This window comes from Heterocephalus glaber, unplaced genomic scaffold, assembly GCF_053883595.1.
Source record: "Heterocephalus glaber isolate CG9 unplaced genomic scaffold, H.glaber_assembly_v1.0 deba00001461, whole genome shotgun sequence".
In the NCBI taxonomy this organism is placed as follows: domain Eukaryota; kingdom Metazoa; phylum Chordata; class Mammalia; order Rodentia; family Bathyergidae; genus Heterocephalus; species Heterocephalus glaber.
In genome coordinates, this window is record NW_028258308.1 from 28,698,358 (window position 1) to 28,721,910 (window position 23,553).

At 40.3% G+C, this 23,553-nt stretch overlaps 1 protein-coding gene across 5 annotated transcripts in view; it reads left to right on the forward strand.

Moving 5' to 3' along the window:
* Dlc1 (DLC1 Rho GTPase activating protein) overlaps positions 1-23,553 on the forward strand; it is a 404,145-nt gene that overhangs the window by 361,439 nt on the left and 19,153 nt on the right. For 4 of the 5 annotated variants that reach the window (XM_087217213.1, XM_021246665.2, XM_021246666.2 and 1 more), the window contains 2 exons: positions 14,973-15,044; positions 20,023-20,104. In XM_087217213.1, the coding sequence (XP_087073339.1) occupies positions 14,973-15,044; positions 20,023-20,104 (154 nt within the window). Of the gene's footprint in view, positions 1-483; positions 900-14,972; positions 15,045-20,022; positions 20,105-23,553 lie in introns of those variants that run through there. The other variant, XM_004867642.3, reaches the window with a different exon arrangement.

Sequence of the window (23,553 nt, forward strand, 5' to 3'; positions counted from 1 at the left end):
AGCCCTCTCTACAACAGGGTTTATTCCCTACCTTTGGCCTGTACTCCTGTGAGCTTTGGCAAGGAACAATGAATGTCCGGAAGACTGGCACGTTTTTCCCCCATTTTACAGATCCATCCTTATCTGTCGGCTTCCCCTCCATTACCACAAATATTTGCAATGCCTATCAGAATGAAAGCGGGAAAAAAGTGCGCTGAGCCACCAAGAAAAAAAGGGAAAGTGAACGAGATCCCAGCTCCAGAAGGGACATCTCCGCCAAGGAAACGCCTCGTGGCCTTTGCCTTTGCCCCAGAGGCCAATAGCTGGCGACTTTTAGTCGCTTCACGCTGCAGACGTGCAGGCCAAGGGAAAACATTGCACTCCGAGGCGGAGGGGGCGCGGGGTGGGGCCTGGACCAGGGGTGGGCGGGGCCAGGGGACAGCCCAAGGTGGGGGCCGCGACCCGGGCAGCAAGCGGAGGCGGCTCTGCAGGTCTCATCCCTCCCCTCGGGGCGGACCCAGCGGGAGGGCGCGGCTGGCGGAGAGAGCTTCGGGCTGTGAGCTCGGGCTGCCGGTGGGAGTGCGCTTTCTGCCTTCCAGCCTTCCAGCCTTCCAGCCTCGGGGCCATGGCCGGGGTTGACCGCAGCAAAAGCAGCCGCCCCAGGGCTCCTCGCCCGGCTCCCTGAGAACTTTTCTCTTCTTGGTCTGTAGAGAAACCCGCGTTTTTTGTGGGCCCTTGGAGAGGGGAGGGAGAGGCCAGCAAGGATGCGCTGAGAACCGCGAGGGCGCACGTCCCGAGCACGGCCGTGGGTCCCAGTGCAGGAACTCAGCTGCCTCCAGCTGCCTCGACGTCCCTCCTGCCTGCCGGCCGCTCTCCTCCCTGGATGTGCAGAGAGAAGCTAGACATCATGATTCTAACACGTAAGCTAGCTTGCGCCTTGCTGTCGGGCATCGGGGGCGTCACCCGCGGAGGGGACTGACTCCGCGGAGGAGACTGACTCCGCGGAGGAAATGTCACCTGGCCTTGCCAAGTCGGCGACTGTCGTTCTTCTCTCTGGAAATGCTTGCTAAGGATTTTCCTGAGAACAGGGCGCGCGTGTGAGGATTTGGGGTAGTGACTCTTAACCGCGCTTTGCGTGGGGACCGCAGGCGGGAGCCCCTGTGAGCTTGGAAGGGCTTCGGGCTAGGGGCGCGTCAGGACCAGCGGGGTGCAGGGGCTGTGGCTCTGCTATTCTGATTCTAAATCCTAGCGCTTGCCTCTGGCTCTAGGGGCGCAGCGGGTGCCCTTTCTACTTATCTTTCCTTGGGGGGCCGTTCTGGGGTCTTTACTTGTGGTCCTTCACCCAACAAGTCCAAAATCAGCGCTTATTTCAGGAATGTTGTAGATGTTAGTTGCACTTGCAAGTGTTTTTTAAAACATTGCTTGAGAGGGTAGTCACCAAAAGGTTGTTTTAATTTCAAACCTCTTTGCTGAAATATTTTAAAGGCTGAGCATTAACTGAGACCCAGCCAGGAAAGTCTGGGCTTGGTGGCTGCCCGGTACTTGGAGAATGTAGACGCGTTAGCCAGCCCCGAAGTGCTCATGTGGGGTTCCTGCTGGGGAGCCTGCTCCCTCCCGCCGCTCTCTGGGCCCTGGACCCGGTTCCTGAAATGCCCCACGGGATGCTCACGCCCTTGGTTCCGGACGAGAACCCCACGGAGTTAGTCGGGGGACCGGAGAGAGGAAGGAAGCTCGCCGCCAGACCTGACTTTTTTTTTTGTAAAGAGGCGACGGCCTCTTGGAACCCTGCCCACTGTGTCCCTGATCCCACCTCCCAACGTCAGGGCCCGACCCTTTGATCCTTCTGGAGGAGTTGCACGCAGGCAACAGCAAACCCCCACCCTGCCGCGTGTGTCTGTATCTGCACGTGGTTCAAGAGCACAGCCGCTAGTGCGAGGGGGTGAGGCTGGCGGGGTCGGAATCCAGGGTCTGCAGCCTGCTACCTGGGCAAACCCAGGGAGTGACTGAACTCCACTGTGTCTTGCAACACAGGGTAATAACTATTAAGGCGCGCGGGTTTTGGAGGACCAGTGAGAGAATAGAAGTAAAGGGCGTGGCAAGGTGTCTGGTACTGATGTTCAGCAATTCCCTATCGATGCTGATGACTGCAGAAGGAAGCCCTGCCTAGACATTAATTTCCAATGTGGGGCAGAAGAATTTTATCTTGACATTATTTTCCGTCCCTAGTCTTGCTTTGAGTGAGTCTTTTTTACCTCCAATACGGTCAGCAAATGGGTTTATTTTCTGCAGTCGGAGGTTATTTCAAGAGGTTAATGGTGATTCAGAGGAATGCAGTGTAGACACAGCTATCCATTACCTAAAGATTGGTGGGGCATATATGACGCACTTGGATAGGGAAAAAAATCACAGATCTGAAGAGTCTCAAATTACACTTTTTTTTCCCCTCTGAAATTCTGTTTGCTGAAGGGATGAGGGAAAATAATAGCTCAGCAGACGGCAGCTCCCTGAATGTAAATCTATCAGCGACTCCAAGAAGTTGACTAATTCAGCATCCATCTGGACTGCAGGCTGGTCCTCAGCAGAGATAATTTGCAGACCTTAAGTGTGGAATCAGTGGAGCTACCCAGTGCCATCTTGGCCCACAGACTGCAGCAGATGGTCAGAGGGTGCCCTGTAAGGCTGCAGCCCATCTCGCAGAAGGACTAAAGTCCTGAGGAACATGTGTCAAATGGTTAGCAGATGTGTGATCAGAAGTTATTTAAAGACGTTTTCTGAGAAAAGGTTGGCAATTGTGTGTGCTCACTTTATTTCGGCATGCCAGATTCACAGTACAGCCCAGGCCTGAGTGCATGCTTATTTCATTAGCACTACCGTTCAGAGTTTTAAATGAAGCACAGCAGGCAAGTTTGCTTTTGATAAAAGCTGATTCTATTTTAATTCAAGCTGAATGACATCTTTCACTAGACGGGCTGGAAGCTCAAGGTAGCAGGGAGGTTGCCAACTTGTTTTCCTCCTCCACAGAGTGGAGTAAGTAGACTCCAATTTAAATCTGTTTCTGGAGTGGATGAGCAAAGTAATTTTGGTAACTTGTGTCTTAACTTTCCAATTGTAGATCTTATAATCTGTACGCAGACCCTCAAAGTGAAAAACTTACATGGTTAAAAAATGAACTATCACTAATCAAAGGCTACATTTCAGATTTTAATATACTAGACCAGTTAGATCAAAGGATTTTTCTATAGTTCTGGAACAAAGGTGAGGGGCTGTTTGCCCTTCAACCAAAAGCCTTTGTTTGTTTGTTTGTTTGTAGTCTGAAGAACAAAGATCAAAGTTTAAAAGAACATTTTTACATTTAAAGGTGTTTGGGCACTTTTGGAAAATGTACCAGATTAATAGAAAGATGTGTTCTGGTTAAATAAGCTATTACTATGAAATGAGTTTAAAAATGTATATAGTACTTAAACTCTTACTGTAGAACTATTACAAGGCTTAAAAGGGTTTGGGGAAGCCCCAGTAAGATGCCTTCCATTCTGAGGTTTGGTGAGGTTCCAAGAGGTAGTTTCAAATACAAAAATAAGTACTTGAGTTTCCCTGGGTGTCCCCATGGAGATTTTAAGCCATGATGCAATGTTTAATTGAGAGTGGTATTTTTATGACTTAGGCACGTAAATATGCAATTTGAAAATCCTCAGGGAAGGTGATTTGGTCCACAAAAATGAGGACACCCAAAGTCCAGTGAGTGAAGTGAATTGGACTTTGTTGAAGAGAGCCTTGCTCTAGACAGGATGGGTCCACTATTGTAAACACAAGTTTCTCATGCTTAGCTCTCCTTCCTAGCAACAGGAAGACGGAAATGAGGCCATGCCAAAAAAAAAAAAAAAAAAAAAGAAAGAAAGATCCTGAAGGGCTTCAGACAATACTTGATCCACCCTACTATTCACCCTGTACAGCTAGAAGACCTGCAAAGTAAAAATAACTTCAGATGTTTCCCCTTCCTCCCTGAATATTACCAAATCAGTAGACTGAATTAGTTTTCAGTGCTTTAGAGCGACATAGCAAAACTTGGCCCCATGGTGTGACTGGCAGCCAGGCTTGCATCATGCCAGCTGTTCTGGAGATTATAAAGTAGAAATGGGAGAAAGGTGATTTTCATTTTAATGTTTACACAATCCACTGATTAGGATGACTTGAATTGGGGTCTAATGGGAGAAAGAGAATTGTTTTAATTTCTAAACTTAGTTTTACCTCTGGATCTTTCAAACTGCTTATTTTTATCAGGATCCACTTTTAGTTTGGAATTTAGGAACTATAATATAGAAGAATAATCTATATAGCCTTCAAGACTAAAACAAAATAAAAACAAAAAGCTCTGTACTTCCTGTGGTGGTCAAGGTCAAGTTACAATGCCAACTATCAAACGTTAGTGACTCCTCTGTCCTAAAAAGCCCAAAGACCCTCAGTGGAAGCCCAAAAACATTGCTTGGACCAAAACATATGCTGTGGTTTTTATGCATACATACTTTATCATATAAAGTTTAATTTATAAATTAGACCCAGTGAGATATTAACAGCATTAATAATAAGATACGAGGAGTATAACAGTATGCTATAATAAAATTATCTTAGACTTATGAATTGTGTATTTCTGTCATTTTTCTTGGTATTTTCAGATCCCAGGTGACTGCAAGTAATTGAAACTGTGGAAAAGAGGGACTACTGTAGACTGAGGTTCAGTTAAGGCAAAAGGAGTGAGATTCCCAGCTGAGGAGGGCCATCCTGTCTGTCAGTTTTTCCTTGGTGGGACCTTGTGTTATTATTAGGGATTATTCTGATCAATGATAAGGGTTATTGAGTCCTAGGGGAGGGACTTTAATTAGGTCTGCTCTGTCTTAACCTTTTTTTCACCTGATATTTTTTCCTGCCATTGTAATTAATGGCAGGCAGGAAGGAATCCTTGCATGTTTAGCCTATATATCTTTATAGCTCTTCACAAGCAACAGTCAGACTTTCCTAGAACAGCCCATACAGAGCCTCGCAATGGGCAGTTTTTTGTGGGGAGGTCTTGTGCTCATAGATAGGGAGCTATAACATTAGGTTCTGGGAAGGACAAATTAGCATTTGCTCTCTGGGGCCTAGTGAATGGAGATATAAGCCCGTCTTTCTCATTTGGGGAAGAGTTGACATACCATTTTCTGAAAGTCTAGCTTCTATTGACTGTACAATAGTGCTTTCTTCTCTGAAAGTATTTCAAAATTATATTGCTAAGGGAAACATTTCTGCCAGATGTCACTAAAAATATTTGAATGGCATTTTGAAAAATTCCTGCCTATTAGGAAATAGTTTGGGGGCACCACAAGTCAACTATTAAGCCTGGCTGAAGTCAGGCCAATACAGCAGAAATCAATTTCTCTCAATCATGCACCCTTGGCTTTTCCTCTGCTTCCAGACTTAGCTTCTTAGTGGACATTGAGCCCTTTTCCCTTCAAGTGTCCCTCTGTGTGGTGGCCTTTCCATGCCTGCTCCCTTCCCCACCCCAGACCCCGAGAAAAGTCAAAAGCCTAATTGAAGGCTGAAGCCAGTGAAGCTGAGTCTTTAGATGCCTTTGACACTTCCCGTCCACATTTTGTTCTCTCCTCTGCCCCACCTCTGAGAGTCCTGTGGAGGTCGCTTCCTGAGGCTTGTCAGAAAGGCGCCTTCCTTCTTCTGCAGGAGACTAAAGGATGTCTAAGGGACAAAAGTTTTCCACTCCCTGAAGTTGTAGCATTTCCCAGGCTCTCAGCACTTAGCCAGAAAGGAAGAAACTTGGGAGGTGAAATGGTCTGTGACCCATGCACTGGGCTACTCTGCAGCCACAGTATGCCTTTGTCACACTCAAGTGACAAAATAGAAGATGTTAAAGTCCTAAAATCATCTTTACTTCCTGGATTTGGAAAAACAAAGTCCTCATTAGAGATGGCATGTATGCACAACTTCCTTTTTCAAACTTTATAGCGTGGAAAGGGGATTTTCTATAATGGCTGTACCTTTGTAAAAGTCATTTCATAGCACGTTCCAGAACTTTGCAAAAGCAGCCTGGGAGAGCAGTGCCTCTTGCAGAGGGGCAGCTAGCTTCAGGGGAGCCAGTGACTGGTCCTAGGTCAAATGTGAGCTGAATGCAGCCTCAGATCCCTTTCTGTCTTGGTGTGTAAACAAGATGGGGACAGAAATAATGAGGATCAAAATTCGTGTGTAGGAAATTAAATTAGATGTAACTGAATTGAATTTTGACATTAGAGTTTGTATGTATTTAGAGGACTGAGTGTTCCAATCAGCATTAAAGAAAATAATTCCTTAATTTGTCTAGAAGACGGGAACTCTTTATTTTTTCTAGCCCAAACTTGAGCACATTAGGCCTTGGGGATGTAGGTAGAAGAACATTTGCCCAGCATGCGTGAGGCCTTGAGTTCAATCCATAGCAACGCTAAAACAAAAAAATGAGATGTCAAATTGAATAGAATCTCTGAGGTTAGACGTAGGGAGAGCTGGAGTGGCTTATACTTTTAAATAGTATCAGTCGTGTTTTTAATTTCATTGATCTTTGATAAGTGCCACTTGGCATTTACTATTGCATTATAGAACTTCAGGCAAAAGCCAAGTATGGGAGAGCTGGTCTTAGAAGAATAAGCTTTGTGAACATACATAAAAAAGGTAACTGACATATATACAGTCCTTTTATGATGGAGACAGGGTAATTCAAAGTATTTTGCCTTAAATATAATTAGTTTCAAATGATATGGGTTATATAACCTTAAGGCATCTGCTTCATTTTTTAAAAAATGAGGCCCAGAAAAATAAAAGCCCTTAGAAATGTTACATACTTAGATGATTATCTTTCTCGAAAGTCTTTCTATGCAGTTGTCATCTTTAAAGAACTTAGTATTGCAAGAACTATTCCAAACTGCTTTCTTAGTGCACTTTGAAAATAAATATTTGATGTAGAATACTAGAAATATTTGCCTGTGGATGTGGATAAATGTGTGTGTATGAAATGAAATAGAAACATGTTAAGATGCAGTATCCATTTCCTTAATAGTTTATTTCCATTTCTTTTGACCTGTTTGTGCCTGGTAGTAGTAGGTACCAATTTTTGATTCATTGAGAGGAATTTTCTGCTCTTGGTAATCAGTGAATCAGCACAGAGCCATGTCACTCAGCTCAGGTGAATACATAAGAATGAGAGAGAGAACATATTTTGATGTGAACACCTTGCCTTGTCATGGTTTGTGTGTTAAGGACAGTACTTTGCAAAAGCTTGTTCTAAATGATCCTCAAAGAGAATTTCAATTGATTTAATTTCTCTATTGCTAAAGTGTCACTTTAAGTACTTAATTCCAGGTGTACGCTTGTAGAGTGTGTTTCTAGAGGCTCCCTTCTTTCAAAGCAAAACCATTTATTAAGTTGTCATCACATCACAGGGGGAAAAAAAAATGGGTCATCTCCCCCCCTTACATTATTTCCAGGAATGTTCTTTACTAGAAAGCAGTGTATCTGTCTCCAGATATCAAGCAGGACAGAGGTGATTGGGGACTTAAAAAAGAAAACTCAATGTTCCCTTTCTTACTGGAACTGCAAGCCAGTGCAGATTTAAAAGTGAGGGCACTACTGAGTCAGCCAGCAGTGGTTCAACCTGGGCATGGGAGCTGTGTGGCTCTGGAGACCTGAGCATCTGACTCCAACTCTGGCTTTCTGGGACCTGTTGTTCTGACCTGATGCAGTTGATGTGATAGATTATCAGGAGTTTGGGACACATAGATGCGAGGTTGTTTTATATCTGAGGAAAAATGCTAACGACTCATTGCCTAGCCAGGTTCAGGAGGTGTAGTAGCCCCAGGAGGTGTAACTAGTTCCCATCCAGTCCCTCTCCTCCCTTTTCTGTGTTATGGTAAATCCATACCACTGGCATTCCTCCACAAACACCTCTGGCTTCCCAGGCCTCCACTCCACTTACTAGGACTCCTTGGCTCAGAGCTGCCTCTGTCACAATCCACTCTCACCTGTGAGACAGTCACCGTCCTTCCATACAGACTGTGCATGATCTGCCCGCCCTGTCCCCACTTGTCCACCAGCAGGAAGTCTGCATTTGTTTTAAGTATTGCTTGAAACTTGTCTGTTTTATATATGAGGCATGATCAAAAAATAGTGTTTAAATATTTTTAAAAATTTATCACAGAAAATGATAGTATAAAAAGACATTGCCATTAATCCCCCTCAAAATATTCGCCTTCACTTCAAATGTATCCCATAATTCCCATTTTCTAAAGCAGTTATGGAAGTGCTTTTTCATGAATGTCTTTAGTTGCATTGTTATGGCTGCCTTGATGTCCTGAATTGATTCAAAATGCTTAACTTTAATAGTCATTTTCACTTTGAGAAAGAGCCAGAAGTGACATGATACTAGATCCAATGAGTGAGGTGAATGAGGACACACTATAATATTTTTATTTGGCAGAAATTGCCGTAAACATTTTGAATCGATTTCAGGACCTCAAGGCAGCTATGAAGACACAGCAAAGGGGACTTCCTTCCACTACTTCAGAAAGTGGCAAGGACCATGGAATAAGTGTGTTTGATGTGAGGAAGAGTATTTTGAGGGGGCTTAACAGCAATGTGTCTTTTACTGTAATAATTTTTAAAATTTTTATTTAGACATTCACTGCATGTTTTGATCACACTTTATATATATGTATGTACATATACACGAATGTTTTATACATTAAGTTGTGCATATATTTAAGCATACACACATACATACATGGATATGTATATCAGGTTACAGTATAAAATGAATGTATTTATTATTGTGGATCCTAATCAGAAAAACTAAGACCATTTGATTAGAGTGAAAAATCAGATCAATAGTTAATTTCTTCATGTAACATAAATTTATTGAGCAGCAATTCTACCTCAAACTAGTATAGGTGCTTAGGATATATCAGAGAATAAAATAGACAAAATATTTGTGTGTGTGGAACTTACATAAAGAAGAAAGACAGAGTAAGTGAAATAAATAAATGTTATAGAAAAAGAAAAAATAAAGGAGGAAGGGAAAGTGGAGGGCAGGAAGAGGCTGGTATGGCCCGATCAGTGAGTCAAAGGGAGATGGCCACAAGTGGGTGTAGTTAGGACTATGGGGGCGGGTGGGTCTATGTTAGGCCATTGGCTTTCACCACCAAAATGGGTCTCATTGTTACCACCTGTACAGAGTCACATTGGACCTAACAAACACAGGGACCTTACAAGAGTCCTTTGGAAACAATTTCATTCCTAAGTAGAAAGAAGAGGATCATCAGGCGCACCCTGTGCTCAACTGAACTGCCTTACACATGGCTTCCTGTTTCAGGGCAGGAACTTGGGTCTTTGATTGTTCCTGAGTGCAGTTGGCAGCACACTTAGTTCAATAAATAAATATTGAGTGAAGGGGGAAGTGAGGGGGATTGGCTTCACAATGTGTGCCTGGACTAGAATATACCTCATGATGGATTTGGTTTGCTGCTGGTCAGCCACACAACTTAAAAATCTGAATGAGTGGTTGACCAGTCACCCAGAAACTTCCCAACACTGATTTTTAACCTTCAGAATATGTGCAGGAGATGTTCGGAATTTTTTAATTACCTAAGAGTAGGAATGCTGCTACTTGCTGTTGAAATCTTTGTTGTGATTAGATAATGTTAGAGTTCAATAAATATTAAGTATGCCTTCTGCTATCTGACTTAGCCCTCACAGGAATTCATTTTACATAGATAACTCCTGATAACCAATCTCTAGCAGTTGTATATGTGTTTAACATTTATTTGTATAATTGCAAAGGATTCAAGAAAGGATTCAAGTTATAGTTCTCAGTCTGTATTTGAAGAAAGGAAAATATGAATGAGCTGTTTTTCTTTTGCATCTTCAAACAAATTATGTATATTCATTCTAGTGTGCGAAAAGGAGTCTTTCAGAAGGAATTAAGAAACAGGAAGTCGGTGGGGGAAGGGGAAGGGGAAATTTGTTGGAGGCAGATGAGAGAATACAGGCCTTGAGGCCTGAGAGTCCTGGCTGCCCTGGGAACTCTGAGTGCCCCCATTTGGCAACCTGCCCCCTGCCCAGGAGTGGCAGGGACAGAGGCTGAGTTATGAAAGCTCTGGGACTTTGCTGGGGAGTTAGGATTGTATCCGAAGGTCAGTAGAAAGTCACTGAGGAGTTACAAGGAGAGGAGTGATGTAATGAAATAAAAACTGGTTTCATAAAAACCAGTGCAGTGGTTCAGAGATCCCCTTGGACCAGGACAGACTTGTTGGAGGTGGGGGGCAGGGCTTATCAGAGGGTTCAATTAACAGGCTGTTAGGATAATCCAGAGAAAGAGAACAAAGGACAAAGGAATACTGGGAAATGTTGTCTGGGCCTCCTCAATCCTGGCTGCGCTTAAATTTATTTAAGGCATTAATAAAATGATGGCCAGACCCTCCCTCCACTGAGGAAATCAGAATATCTGAGAGAGGGTGGTTATGCGCATTTTTTAGAAAGCCTCCTAAGGTAGTGCCTCCCCCTCCAGGGTTGATATTCACTGAGATCTCCTTGCCTTTCTACAAGTTTTCAAGGCCATGGTTGCTTCTCCAGGTGAGCTGTAGGTTTACCTGGTGGTTTACCCACCAGGTGAAGATGCACTGTTAATAAAGCCTTCTTGTCTGGTCTGGCTGAATGACTGCCATGCAAAACATGCCACCTTGACATAGTCAGGAGGATTGATAAGTAGAATCTTTCTTAACATTTGAAGGAATCTGAGTCACCCAGGGGCAGGAACAAATGTAGGTTTGGATCAGGAAGCATTGCCTGCCCACACAGAGCCAAAGGGACTCCCTGTAGTGGCAAAAGCATCCATTTGTCCTTGACCCTTTGCTCACAAGTCTGGCATATTTCACAAAACCCAAGGAATGGAGTAAATGCTTGAATTTTTGTAACAGTCCTCTAATTCCTTAGAGTTGCATTTAAGAAACAAATTGCATGAGCCCTGATTTTGCTGGCCTGTTGGGAAGAAGGGAAGAAACCCGAGAGCTTCTGCTGTGAAGGTAGAACAGGGAGAAAACGGAAGGATTCCCATTCTGCTCAGACCCATTGCTACTCTTGGCTGGCTCGAATTGTAGAGTTCAGCAGAGTGATGACAGGCTTGGGGAACAGCTGCTGAGTTGCTGTAGAGGGGTAATGGGAAGATAGGGGCATCCCATTGTTCACGGAAACCTGCAGATGCCACCTGATGATTCCCAGCCTTACACAAAAGGGCTGTCTACTCGAAGAACTGCTTTGTGAAAGGACCAAAGACTAAAGCTGTTTCCAATAAAAATTTCCTGTTTCCTCCTTAATACATTTGTCTGTTGCTTGCTCAGAGAAAACCCACGTATAAAAGTTTCATTGTATTTCCATTGTACTTTTAGTTTATAATGGCATTTTTGCTCAGTGGGGAATTTATTTTTAATCACCCTCATAAATTTTATACCACTACCCACACATACTCAAGGAAAAATTATACCTTGATCAGAGCCAGTTACAAGTCTCCAAAATGAGCCTGGGGGAGTTCTTAAGGTGACTGAAGCAATTAATATATAGTTTTCTTTAATATTTTAAAATCTGTTCATTGCTACATATTTTTTAAAGGAAGAACCTCTATTGGATGAAGAAACTTACATTTCTCTAGGTTTTTTTCCCCTCTCCCACTATGACATGCGAATGTTAAGGAAGCTCATTTTTAAGGTGAGAGAGTCATTCTTCTTAGCATCTTTTTATCTTGAGGATGATATTAGCCCTCCACATTTTAGGATCAGTCTGAGCAGTAAATGAAGGAGTTAACATATACTCAGTGCTTACACAGGACCTTGCACATATTAGATGCTCCGTATAAGGTACCGCTGATAGAATTGACCAGGCATCTGGGAAGACTCTATAGAGATGGAACCATTTGGGTTGGACCTCGGGATGAGTGAAATTTGACCTTGAATAATGGGAGGACATTTCAGGCCAGGGAAGTTGCAGGGTAGGTGTGAGGTTGAACACCACACTACTTTGGCTAGGAAGATAGAGTACAGGAAACTGAAAAATTAGGTGGGAAGCCACGTGGGGAGCCTGGGAAACCATGTAGAGGTCTTTAGACCTGACTCTCTAGGCAGTGTGTGAGGGAGAGATGGGATCAAAACTGTAGCTCAGGAGTTTAGTGAACCCAGTCCAGGTTTCAGTGAGAAAAAAAGAGTGAAAATAGACCCAAATCAGTGAGTGAAACAGGACTGGTGTTACCTACCAGCCTGGAATATAGATCTAGGCTCATTTCACAGTAAAAATAATATATTGACAAGAGTAAAATCTACAAATGTTCCATTTTAAAAATCTGTAACAACTTTTTACAGTTTTCTAATTCTGATTTCCACTAAGTTCTCATTTGTTAAGCAGGCTAAGTTTTCAGTGAGTGAATATTTTCAGTGCTTATCTGTGTTGTTTTATATCTAAGAGACAGGCATTCTTATCAGAGAGTCAGGATGAAGACAAAGAAGGATCAAATTACCTGGTCTCTGTGGTTTTGAAAATACTACTTTTTAGCCATTATATGAGCTTTTAATGAAATTATCTGCTGAAGAAGCAAACCTGTGCCGTTCACATTTCTTTCTGGCCAAGTGGCATGAGGAGTGACTGTTTTATTTTAACTAGATCAACTTTTGGCTGTGAGAGCTTTTCATTTTCTTAGTAATAGAAAATTAGAGTGATACGAAACCATAGCATTTGTGTGTTCCTGAAATCTCAAGGGACCTTAAGTAATACGTGTGCTTTGCAATATGTAAAGTATTATATAAATAGTTGTGAAAGTTTTTTAGAACAGTATCTTGCATCTTTCATGCCTCCTAATATGAAACCATTTTAATAAGAAAATCAAAAATATGCTTGAAATAGGTGCCAAAATCAGTTTGTGAATTGGTGTCTAATGAAGGCTTTTGTATGTGCGCCGACCTGATGTCGGGTCTCAGTATAGTCAAAAAGGATGGAATTATGGCTTACAGCTTACTAAGTAAGATATTAAGCAAGCACATTTTTTTTTATCAATCTATTGTTCAGTGTTTTAATCTGTTAAATGATTTCTAAGAACCTAAAAACAAGTGTGTTATTTAAAATATTATTTAAAACAGCATTTTTTTTTCTTCCTGTATGTCTTCAGGAGTAGGGAAAGGACATGGAGATGGCAGAAAAAGTACTTTCTTCCTTCTTTAAAATAAAACGTTGAGCTTTTATATGTTTTCTCCCAGAAGAACAGTTTTTCCAGAAAGTATTTCTGTTGTAATTTTATTAAAACTTCCTGACTTCCTTACAGATACCAGGTATGGCTATTAAAATGTGGAAAAAGCGTTAGGCTCCAGTAATTCGTATGGGCCCATTCTGTCTATTCTTTTATTCAGCACAAACATTGTAACCCCCACACAGATTTATGCCCCGCCATCCTTCACCTTAATGCCATCTCCAATCTTATGTGTAGAATACTGCTTCATCTCTTCACTGAAAAGACTTAGGAAAATACTTAGCCGTACCTTTGAATTCTACTCCAGGGCCATAATTCTTTTTAGCCCGGGTATTAACTAGCTTGGAAAATCAAGGGTTGTTTTTCGCTTTGGTGTGCTCAATAAGGACATTTCTACCTACTTTAATGAACTTGAGTTTCTTAATTACCTTTCTTGAAAAGCCAATGAACTCCTGAAATACTAGGTGAAAACTGCTGCTTTGAAACCATAAAGTTACTAGATAAAAGTCGGTTCTCTACACTTTTCCTAATATTGACCATTGGCCTCACATCTGGCTCTGAGGAGAGATGCTTAATAAAGTTTTTAATCTGGGCTGAATTAAACAATGTTGAGATGTTTATGAAGAAGTGAATAGCCTTACATAAGTACTCTCATGTCCTGAGGAAGGTAGGAAGGGGAGTTAAAAGGAATATTCTTTGTGCAAACAAAGAAACTAATTAATGTGTCCAGGACCTCTTCTGTGAGTCAGTTTTAACAAGATTGTAAATATGTGCTTGAGTGAGTTCTAACATAGTTGTGTCAGTTACTTTTGGCCTTTCTGTTTATCAATACTATCTACAAGATGTTCAACCACAGAGAATCAGGAGCTTTATTAGGCCTTTCAACCTGCCAAGACTAGGGTTTAGTGACTTCATTTCCCCTGCTTGAAAGCATGGGACTTTCTCTTACTGGATTAATATCCTGCATGGAGAGGTGCATCCCAACATCTAGGACCTTTAAACCTGAGGCTGATCAGGAGGATCACAAGTCTAAGCCTAGCTCAGGTGTCTTAAGAACTTACTGAGACCTTATCTGAAAATTTTAAAAGGGCTGGAGATGTAGCTCAATGCAAAGGCCCTGGATTCAAAACCCCAGTACTGCAGAAAAGAAATGAATAAATCAATCAAAGGAAATAAAATGGCCAGCCCATTGGTGCCACAGAGTCTGTTTTAGGGCCCAGAAAAGTTCTACCCTTGGGTGTCAGATGTACTGGGTAGACTTTTGTTGAAATGAAAAAATAAATCCAGTTAGGCCAGTCAGACTTAAAATTAGTTATTGAATCTCTCTTCAGCTCCCTCATGGTGCCCTGATTTTAATAATCATTTGTAACCTGAGCACATGAGAAGCAGCAAACTAAGTGATTGCTCAGACCCCATTTCTGTGTTTTCTTTTAACTGGAAGATACATAATCACACACACTTGAAAAAAGTCTGAAAATATGAATAAAGATTTAAATTGAATTAAATGGACTTTTTTATGTTTGCCTACCCATATTTTTTACAGAAGTCATATTTTGCTTGTATAATACAGTGAAATCAATTTATTAAGAAAAAAAAGCAAAAAATAAAAAATAAAAATAAAAGAAAAAAAGCATGCTGAGGTACATAAGGCTAACAGTTTTGTCTTTTCTGTTCTGTTCTGTTCTGTTCTGTTCTGTTCTAGAAATCGAAGCCAAGGAAGCTTGTGATTGGTTGCGAGCAACTGGTTTTCCTCAATATGCACAGCTTTATGAAGGTAAGCTAGAAATGCCATTTTTCTTTAAATTATTATAATCATAATCTTTGATTCATAGTTCATGATTATTATTGATCCATGATTTGTTTCCAGACATGTTACATGTTACTTAATTTTTAGTAGTTAATTATTTCACTTAAAAACATAATGTGATGAACACCGAGACCCCCACCTCTCAAAACAATAGCTGTGACCTTGATAATGCACGCCTACTTGTGCCCTGTTCTGTCCTGCTGCCAGGAATTACCAGCATTCTGAAACTTCTGTCTTCTTTTTCCTTCCCTTTTGTATTGTTTTACTAAATGTCCTAAAAAGTACATGTTGATAAAGTTGTCTTTACCTTTGTAAAAGGGGTATTATGTTGTATGTAATCTTGTGGGATTTAATTTTTTCATTTAACGTTGTGTTAAATTTTTCTGAACTGAGTGTCCCTATAATTCATTTGATTTAACTGCTGTATAATACTTCGTCCTGTGGAATGTTAAGTATTCCTATCTAACTTTGTTACTTTTCTTGTGCGGAGACAAAATGCTTGTCACCCACAACATAAAGGAGGGGGTTATTTTGTTTCACAGTTTATGGAGATTTCAGTCTATATTTGACTGGTTCTGAGGCAAGGTGGTATGGCAGAGGCTCTCGGCAGAAGAGAAATAGTTCATGTCATGACAGGCAAGAAGCAGAAATCAAGGGAGGAAGACAGATATGTATTCCAGGCTATGCACCCAGTGACCCACCTCTTCCCACCAGACCTCACCTCCCAACATCACACCCAGCTGTAAACCCATCAGTGGACTAATCCAGAGATGAGTATCACACACTCGTGATCCGGTCACTTCCCCAAAGCCCCACTTATGAGTGCATGAGGCTTTTGGGGGGGCATCATAGATATAAACCATAATACTGTCCATATTCTCATTGGTGGATGTTTCTGTTTTGCTTTTATAAACTGTGCAAGTTAAAGCCCAGTCTTGGCAGCTTAGGAAGACCTTGTCTCAAATTTTTTAAAAAAAACAAAACTTTTTTTTTTAAGGGCTGGGGATGTAGCTCAGGGCAAAGGCCCTGGGTACAATCCCTAGCACTAGGGAAAAAAAAAAAACCTGCTGTTTCGAACATTTGTACCTGTCTCTTACAGTATATGTATAACAACTTATCTGTGTGTATGCTGAAGGATAGAGCTACTGAGAAAAAAATATTTATGTTCAGTTTCATAATGCAAACCTTTCTAAAGTACTGGTACTGATTTTCACTCTTACCAGTAATATATTGATATTGTCAGACTTTAATTTTTGTTAATCTGGTAGATACAAAATGACATACAGATTTTAGCTTCCAGATCCCTAATCATTAATGATAATAAGCTCTTCGTGTCATTTGGCCATATATGTTTTACTCTTTTGTGAAATATAAGTCCTATTGTTCTCTTAAGTTGATTGTGCTTTTCTAAATAATTTGTAGAAGACCTCTGTTGGTCAGATAACTTTCCTGTTTTAGAATGTCTTTCAATCAGTGTTATTTTTTGTCACTTAATTTTTTTAGTTAGGGAAAAATGAACCTTTTTTTCCCTTAAATTAGTATCTAGAGTAAATTTCTTCTGTATTATCTTCTCATTAGTGCCATGAGGATCACTGGAATTCTGAGGCCAGAGGGTGAAGAGGATTCACGTCTGGCTCCTATTCTGACCCTCTGGGTACCCAGGCAGTAGCCTGTGTGCTGTGCATGTTGAGATGCATATGCTGTTCATTTAAATGAGAGTTCTGTGATATTCTTCATGAAATCATTTAAAAACAATTATGTCTGTGAATTAGTGAGTTCCGTTTTATGGATAATTTCCAAGATCTCTAATTTACAATATCCGATCTTCTTTCTGAATGTCCAAATTAACTGCATAATATTTTAGCTTAAAAGTGTATTCTGAATTTATCCTTAGTCTCTAAAATAATTTACTCCAATTTCTTCTTCTTCTTTCTTTAAAGTTATTTGGTTAATACCATACTTATTACGGCAGAGTTGCTTATCTTTCCTTTAGAGAGAATTTTTGGCCCATTAAGGGGCTTTGACTGTTGGTAGAGAGGCAACAGCATTTAATTAGACTTCCATTTCACAGCTCTCCTGAAGATAGGGAAAGATAATTGCATTTACAGTGGCTCTAAAGTGGCTGTCCTTTTGTTCTCCTGTTTAAAAATTAAATTTCCTTCAATTATGTCTTTTCTTGGTGTTGATTTGCTGCCAGGTGGCAACTTGCGACAAGTCTGTTTGCTAAGACCCGGTTCCAGTTTGTCTGTCTTCTTTCACAATCCTGGGGTGCAGGCTGCATCTTCATACATGATGTGGTAGGGTCCTATCATGGCTCCAAGTTTGTTGAAGCACAAGCCCATTTTTCTTTTTCTTTTTTTTTTTTTTTTTTGGATACCAGGGATTGAACTCGGGTCCTTGCCGCTTGCGCAGCAGGTGGCGAAACCACTGAGCTAAATCCCTGGCCCTCAAGCCTGCTTTTGAGGTGCACCTCACATTGTTTTGGGCTGTCATTTTCTCCATGCATCCTGTCCCCATGCACAGGGTGATCACATCCACGCCATACACCGACTCACATTCCTCGTCTTCCTGTTTAGCTTTATTTTGGTACTTGGCAGTTTATACTTCCTGCCTTTAAACTCAAGTTGGAAGTTGGGCTTAGGAAACTTTGATGCATCAGCAAACTATCATCTTTTAAAAAGCAGTTTTTTCAGAGAAGAGTGTAGGCAAAGAAGAGAAAACTATTGATTAAATTCTCATTTAGTCACTAACGGATTTTTTTTTAAAACAGAGTTATAGTTAACTTGGGTCAGAAAAGTAATCTAAAATACAGCCCTGGGTACACCGAGTTAGAAATTGCTAAAATAACACAGTTGCTTTCTCACATATGCTTAACGGGCATATGAACTCTTTAATTCACATTTATAGATTTGATGTTATACTCTTTAAGTATTAACCTGTTCTTTAATGTTGGCTCTATTAATACAATCACATGTCCCTTCTTGATGGGGATACTTTGTCTGGCTCCCATTAACGAATTGCTACATCCTCCCCTAAGCCTCCTCTTGTGTTTCCACTATGACAGGCACTACTCATTTGCCTAAGAGAGACGTAGTCTATACAGGCATGAAGAAATATAATCCTCTGATACTGAATTCTATATATTCTTCATCAATTTGGGGGCCACAGTTATTTCATTGGTCTGCTATGTTATCAGTCAGAGAATAATATCAGTATTCCAGCCCTTGACTTCAGAAAACAAAGAATTGATAGTAAAATAACATTCATTATGATAGCTTTCAACATTGTTTTTATAAAGATACACTTGAGTATTTTTTCTAGAAAATGCAGTACTAGAAATAAGATGTTCCATACAATTCTGTAAAACCAGTAATCATGAATTAGACACTATTACTCTTGAGTAGTATCCTGAAGAAATGAAATATTAGAAATAAGGTGTTACATACCATTCTGTAAAACTAGTGATAGTAAATTAGAAACTAATGAACCCACACATTGTCTACTCAACTTAAGAAGAAAAACATTATTAGTTACCCACAACTCCCAAACTCTCAATAGGCAGATCTTTTCCAGTATGCAGCATTAGCCATGTGGAAAGCCAGAAAGATCATCTAGAAGATGGTAACCCTGCCAGGATGACTCCTTTGGCCCATTCCTGACCCATAGTGTTACACAGGCTTATGATGCTATGTACGTGTTCTGTTAGGAAAGACCATTGTTTACCCTGATAACTGAGCTCCAAAGAAGGTAATAGCTGGCCTTTATGTAGAGCAATTTCAGAGCTGTTGTATATTTCCACAGTGGTGCTGTTGGTCTGTCTCTTCCCTGCTGGTCTTGGATGTAATTATCTACAAGAGATCTCTCTCTTTTTTTCTTTTTAAATTTTTTGTTTCAAACCCTGCAACTTAAGGTGCACATTTTGTACTGATAGATAGTAATTCTACATATTTAGAAGGCACAGTGTAATATTTTGGTACCTCTATATAATGTGTAGCGATTGGAGCAGGCTAATTGCGACATCAGTCAACCCAGCTAGTTATCCCTTCTTTGTGTTGGGACCTTTCAAAATTCTCTAGTAGCTATTTTGAAATGTACAATTAATTGTTGTCAAATATAGTTATCCTGCTGTGCCAAGAGCTTATCCTTCTTCTCCAGCCATACCCCCTGTACCCGGTTAGCCATCCTGTCTCTACCTTATTCTCTTTCCCAGGCTCTAGTAACAACTATTCTACTGTCTACACGGGAAAAGACATTTTTCTACTTTTCAGTCTCATACAAGTTCTTTTTTGTTCTTAATCTTCTACAGATTAAGGGATTTGGGCATTCTATTATTCTTCAGTAACTTTATAACTTTGTTTTAGAGGGAGTTATATAACACCCCCGCAGAAGCCATACTGAAGGGCTAATATTTGTTTTAAAATAGCATATCTTGAATTTGCTCTAGCTCTTGATGTCATACAAATGGATTAGTCCAACTGACTGACCCTGGTTGTTGTTCTCTAGATCTTTCCTTGGCCCAGTTGTGTTGTTTGTCTTGTTGTTGTTGTGTGTTATTTTCATGACCTCTGCTCGGATAAGTGACCAAACACATGCATTTTTTAAAAAGCCACATTAAAATAAGAATCCTTATTCCACTCATTCTGGCTTAGATTATCATTTATAGCAGGGAATTATTGCCTGCTATTTTTTTAAAAAGTGGAACAGCGTTTTGAACCAAGTTTCTGACAAGAAGCAAGACTTGGGTTTCTGGATATGTTAGAGCTGTTTTCGGTTACTGGTAAGAGAATTAATTGTCTTAAACAACTTCGTTCTCCCCAGGAACTTGATAAGGAATGAAGTACTCTATAGATACTCAATGTGTTGCTTTGGGAGTTTTTCTTCCCCAGCTCAGTTCACCAAGAACCTAGGTATTCAATAAATATGTTTATTTTTGTTTTTCTTACAGATCTTCTGTTCCCTATTGATATCACCCTGGTCAAGAGAGAGCATGACTTTTTGGACAGAGATGCTATTGAAGCCTTATGCAGGTCAGTGGACATGTTTTGAGAATTTTCATTTTCTTTAAAAGCATAGTCACTAGGGTTTGATTTCTTTTGTTCCAGTTAGGTCATCTTTGATTAGCAAATGGTACAGTGATATACTTTGCTATCAACCATAGACCTATTAATTTAAATGAAGGAAAATGTTGTATGTAATATTACCATTGAAATACCATTCACACTGTCTTCAGAGGTACTCAAATAGTAGTGTTTCATATTTTGATAATAGTACTATATTTTAACATTGATGGTTTTGAAACTCGGATTAGGATTTTTTAAAAGAGATGATGTGATTGACATTACATTGATTGACTTTGTAGCCCCAAGCAGGCATCCTAACAAAGTGAAAGCTGCTGATCTACTGAGTGGAAATAACACATTCAGAGTAACAAGGAGTGGGTCAGGGGTCATGACATAGTGGAGTCAAGATTATCATTTGAGTTCCAGGAAAGCTCCCTGTACCTTCTGGCTGCCTCAGCTGTACCATAGTAACTCCAGGATTAAATAGGCTGTAAAATAACTCAGCATGGTCTTTAACATATAGGAGACAGGCAGTAAATGAGCATTGATGCGAAAGTGAATAAAACTGTCGGAAGTCCTTGTTCACTGCTGGTGGCACTTTAGGCTGAGGAGCAGCTTGGAGGTTTTAGTGAAGTAGAAGCAATAAAATCTAAGATAGGCGATGATGGGGCAATGATTTTCCTTTCAAACACTTCATGACAGTTTTATTCATTTTAGATTATTCATCCTTCTTAATTTTTCTCCAAACCTAAAAGTCCTAACAGCTGAATTATGGGAGAAAAATTATATGTGAACAAAATTCTCATGTTGATTTGATTGTACATTTAAAATAAATTCTTTAATTTCGATATTTATTTTAACTTGGAAAATTATCATTAAGATAGAACAAATATTCAGCATTATTTTAACTTGGAAAATTATCATGAAGATAGAACAACATCCAGCATTTCTCACAGTGGTAGATAGGTTAAAGCATACTATCTTTTGCCTTTCTCACATAACACAGTGTTATTTGAAACAGCCAACTTAAGTAGTAGTTTAGGAGAATGGTAGGGTGTTTAGAATGGTATATAGAAAAGATTAGTTCTCGTGGTTTAAGAAAGAAAAATTACCATATTAACCACTGAAACACTGTCAACTTTTCAAGCAGAACTAAATGACTGCTTAAAAATATCCAGGGTATGCGCATGTTTTCTGGAAGAAAGCTAATTCCAAGTCCTGCAGCTGGAGTTATGTAATATCATAGTTATGTCATGTGGAGGGAAAAAATGTCACTAGTGCAGTTTGGGGAGGGAAAGAAGTCTGCATCTGGAATATAAACTACTCCAGACATTGTTAAAATGTTTTCCCACTTAGCTATGGAGCAGAATTAATTTATTTTCAATTCATCACTGGTGATGATGCATATGAATGAGGTCACTCAAAAAATACACCTTAAGAAATATTTGGTTGTGTGTCAGATCATCCATTTCACACATTTTAATCCATTTAGGGAGTGGGGCTTCTGAGTGGCATCAACAGCTTAGGAATTTCTGGGTCATAAAAGTATCACTGAAACATTTCAGGCCCAAGAACCATGATTCAATTTTTGAGTACTATTTTTCTGGCACCTTAGAGAATTGTCTTAAACGACTGTTCTCTCAAGGAACTTGATGAGGAATGAAGTGTTTCTATAGGCACTCAGTGTGTTGCTTTAGGAGTTTTTAATTTTTAAGTGCTTTTCTTTTTATGAAGGAAAGGGCATCCTCTGCACTTTGTAATTTACATAGGCTCTAAGTAGCACTGGAGAAATCACCTACTGTAGAAGAAAATCAATCTGTCCTCCTAGATCTTTTGTGAAAAGAAGGCCTAAAAGAAACTGGCCTTTGGTGGAAATCCAAACTGCCACATCTCCTGGTTAGGCTTTGATTTTCTGGTATGTAGAATAACAGCACAGGTGAGCTGTGAGAAGGAAACGCACTGATGGATGTCAGGTGCTTTAAAAATCAAACTGTCAGGCTCAGATTCGATTGCATTTTCCTTTTCAAAAAGAAATTCTTGAGAATTCATAGAAACAGTCATCCACTTGTTTGTAATGGGAAATCCAAAGGCCCTTAGCCACATGGTTGCATAAAAAGCCTGCATGGAAATGATTCCCCTTTTGAGAGGCCTGCACAGATGTTCAGGTAGAAAAAGATGGGAGCCATGGGCCCTCCTTTGAAATGCGTTACAAGTTCTGAGCTGTCCAGAGCATAGCTGGGATACTTCTTTTGCTGATTATGTGATATTCAGCTCATTTGCTAGACCTGCCTCTTCCACATATCTTCTCAGCCTGTAGCGTTCCAGGGCCAGCAAATAATATAGCTGTAGTACGGTTTGAAAGTTCACCTTGTGGTCCGTGAAACTGTCTCTGGATTGAAAAGCTTTTTGTGGAAATCTTATCTTTTGCTTTGATGCACTATTTTGAAAAGATGATTTAAAAGATGTGTCCTACCGTAGCTGCAGAAAACTATTTTAAAAGCTGCATAGCATCTTGGGATTTCTTTTCCCCACCACTCCTCTTCCCTTGTATTGGACCATATTTTAGGCATGGATGGTAGAAATAGCCTTGTGAATACAATAATGTTCTGTTTTGTTAAAAATTTATACTCCTATAACATTTGCAAGCCATATAACTTTTAATCAAAAAGCTGGAAGAACCCAATCTCTTAAAATTTTCTACTCAGGGCAGAAGACTTGTAGATGTAATTGGGGTTTTTGGAGAACAATAATATTGTTTAGAATTTAAAGTTTGGTAATCTCCATAAATTGTAATTATGGGGCTGGGGGTGTAGCTCCATGGCAGAGCCCTTGCCTAGCATTTGTGAGGTTCTGGATTCAATCCCCAGTACCAAAAAACAAACAAAAAAAAACCAGGAAAAATTATAATTATGAGGCTACTAGATTGGATTTCAGTTGCACTATAACGTGTTTATTTCTTCCTTGAAGAAATTGTCATTTGCTGACCGACCCAGTGATAAGGCCATGATTATGAGAGCTATTCTCAGTATATGGAGGGCCGATCAGCTTGTCTTGAAGCATATGCAGATATGTGAACTGTGACTGACTACTAGGTTACCTCTTGTGAAATGTTGTCTTCTTATGGCTTCAGAAATATTCCAAATTGCTATTTTCTTTTGGAATTAAAACTGACTCCTATAAACACATCAAAGAATTATGAACATGAAATGATAATTATAGAATGAAAAATAGCTAACCACACTGTCATCCTTGATGTGCACTCTGTTTTCAGACAGCCTTGAGCTGGGCATGGTGGCGCAAGCCTGTAATCCCCGTGTTTTGGGGGAGACCAGGGTAGGAAGATTGCAAGTTCAAGTCCTGCTTGGGAAATTTAGGGGAGACCCTGGCTCAAAATAAACAAAAAGGCCTGGTGTTGT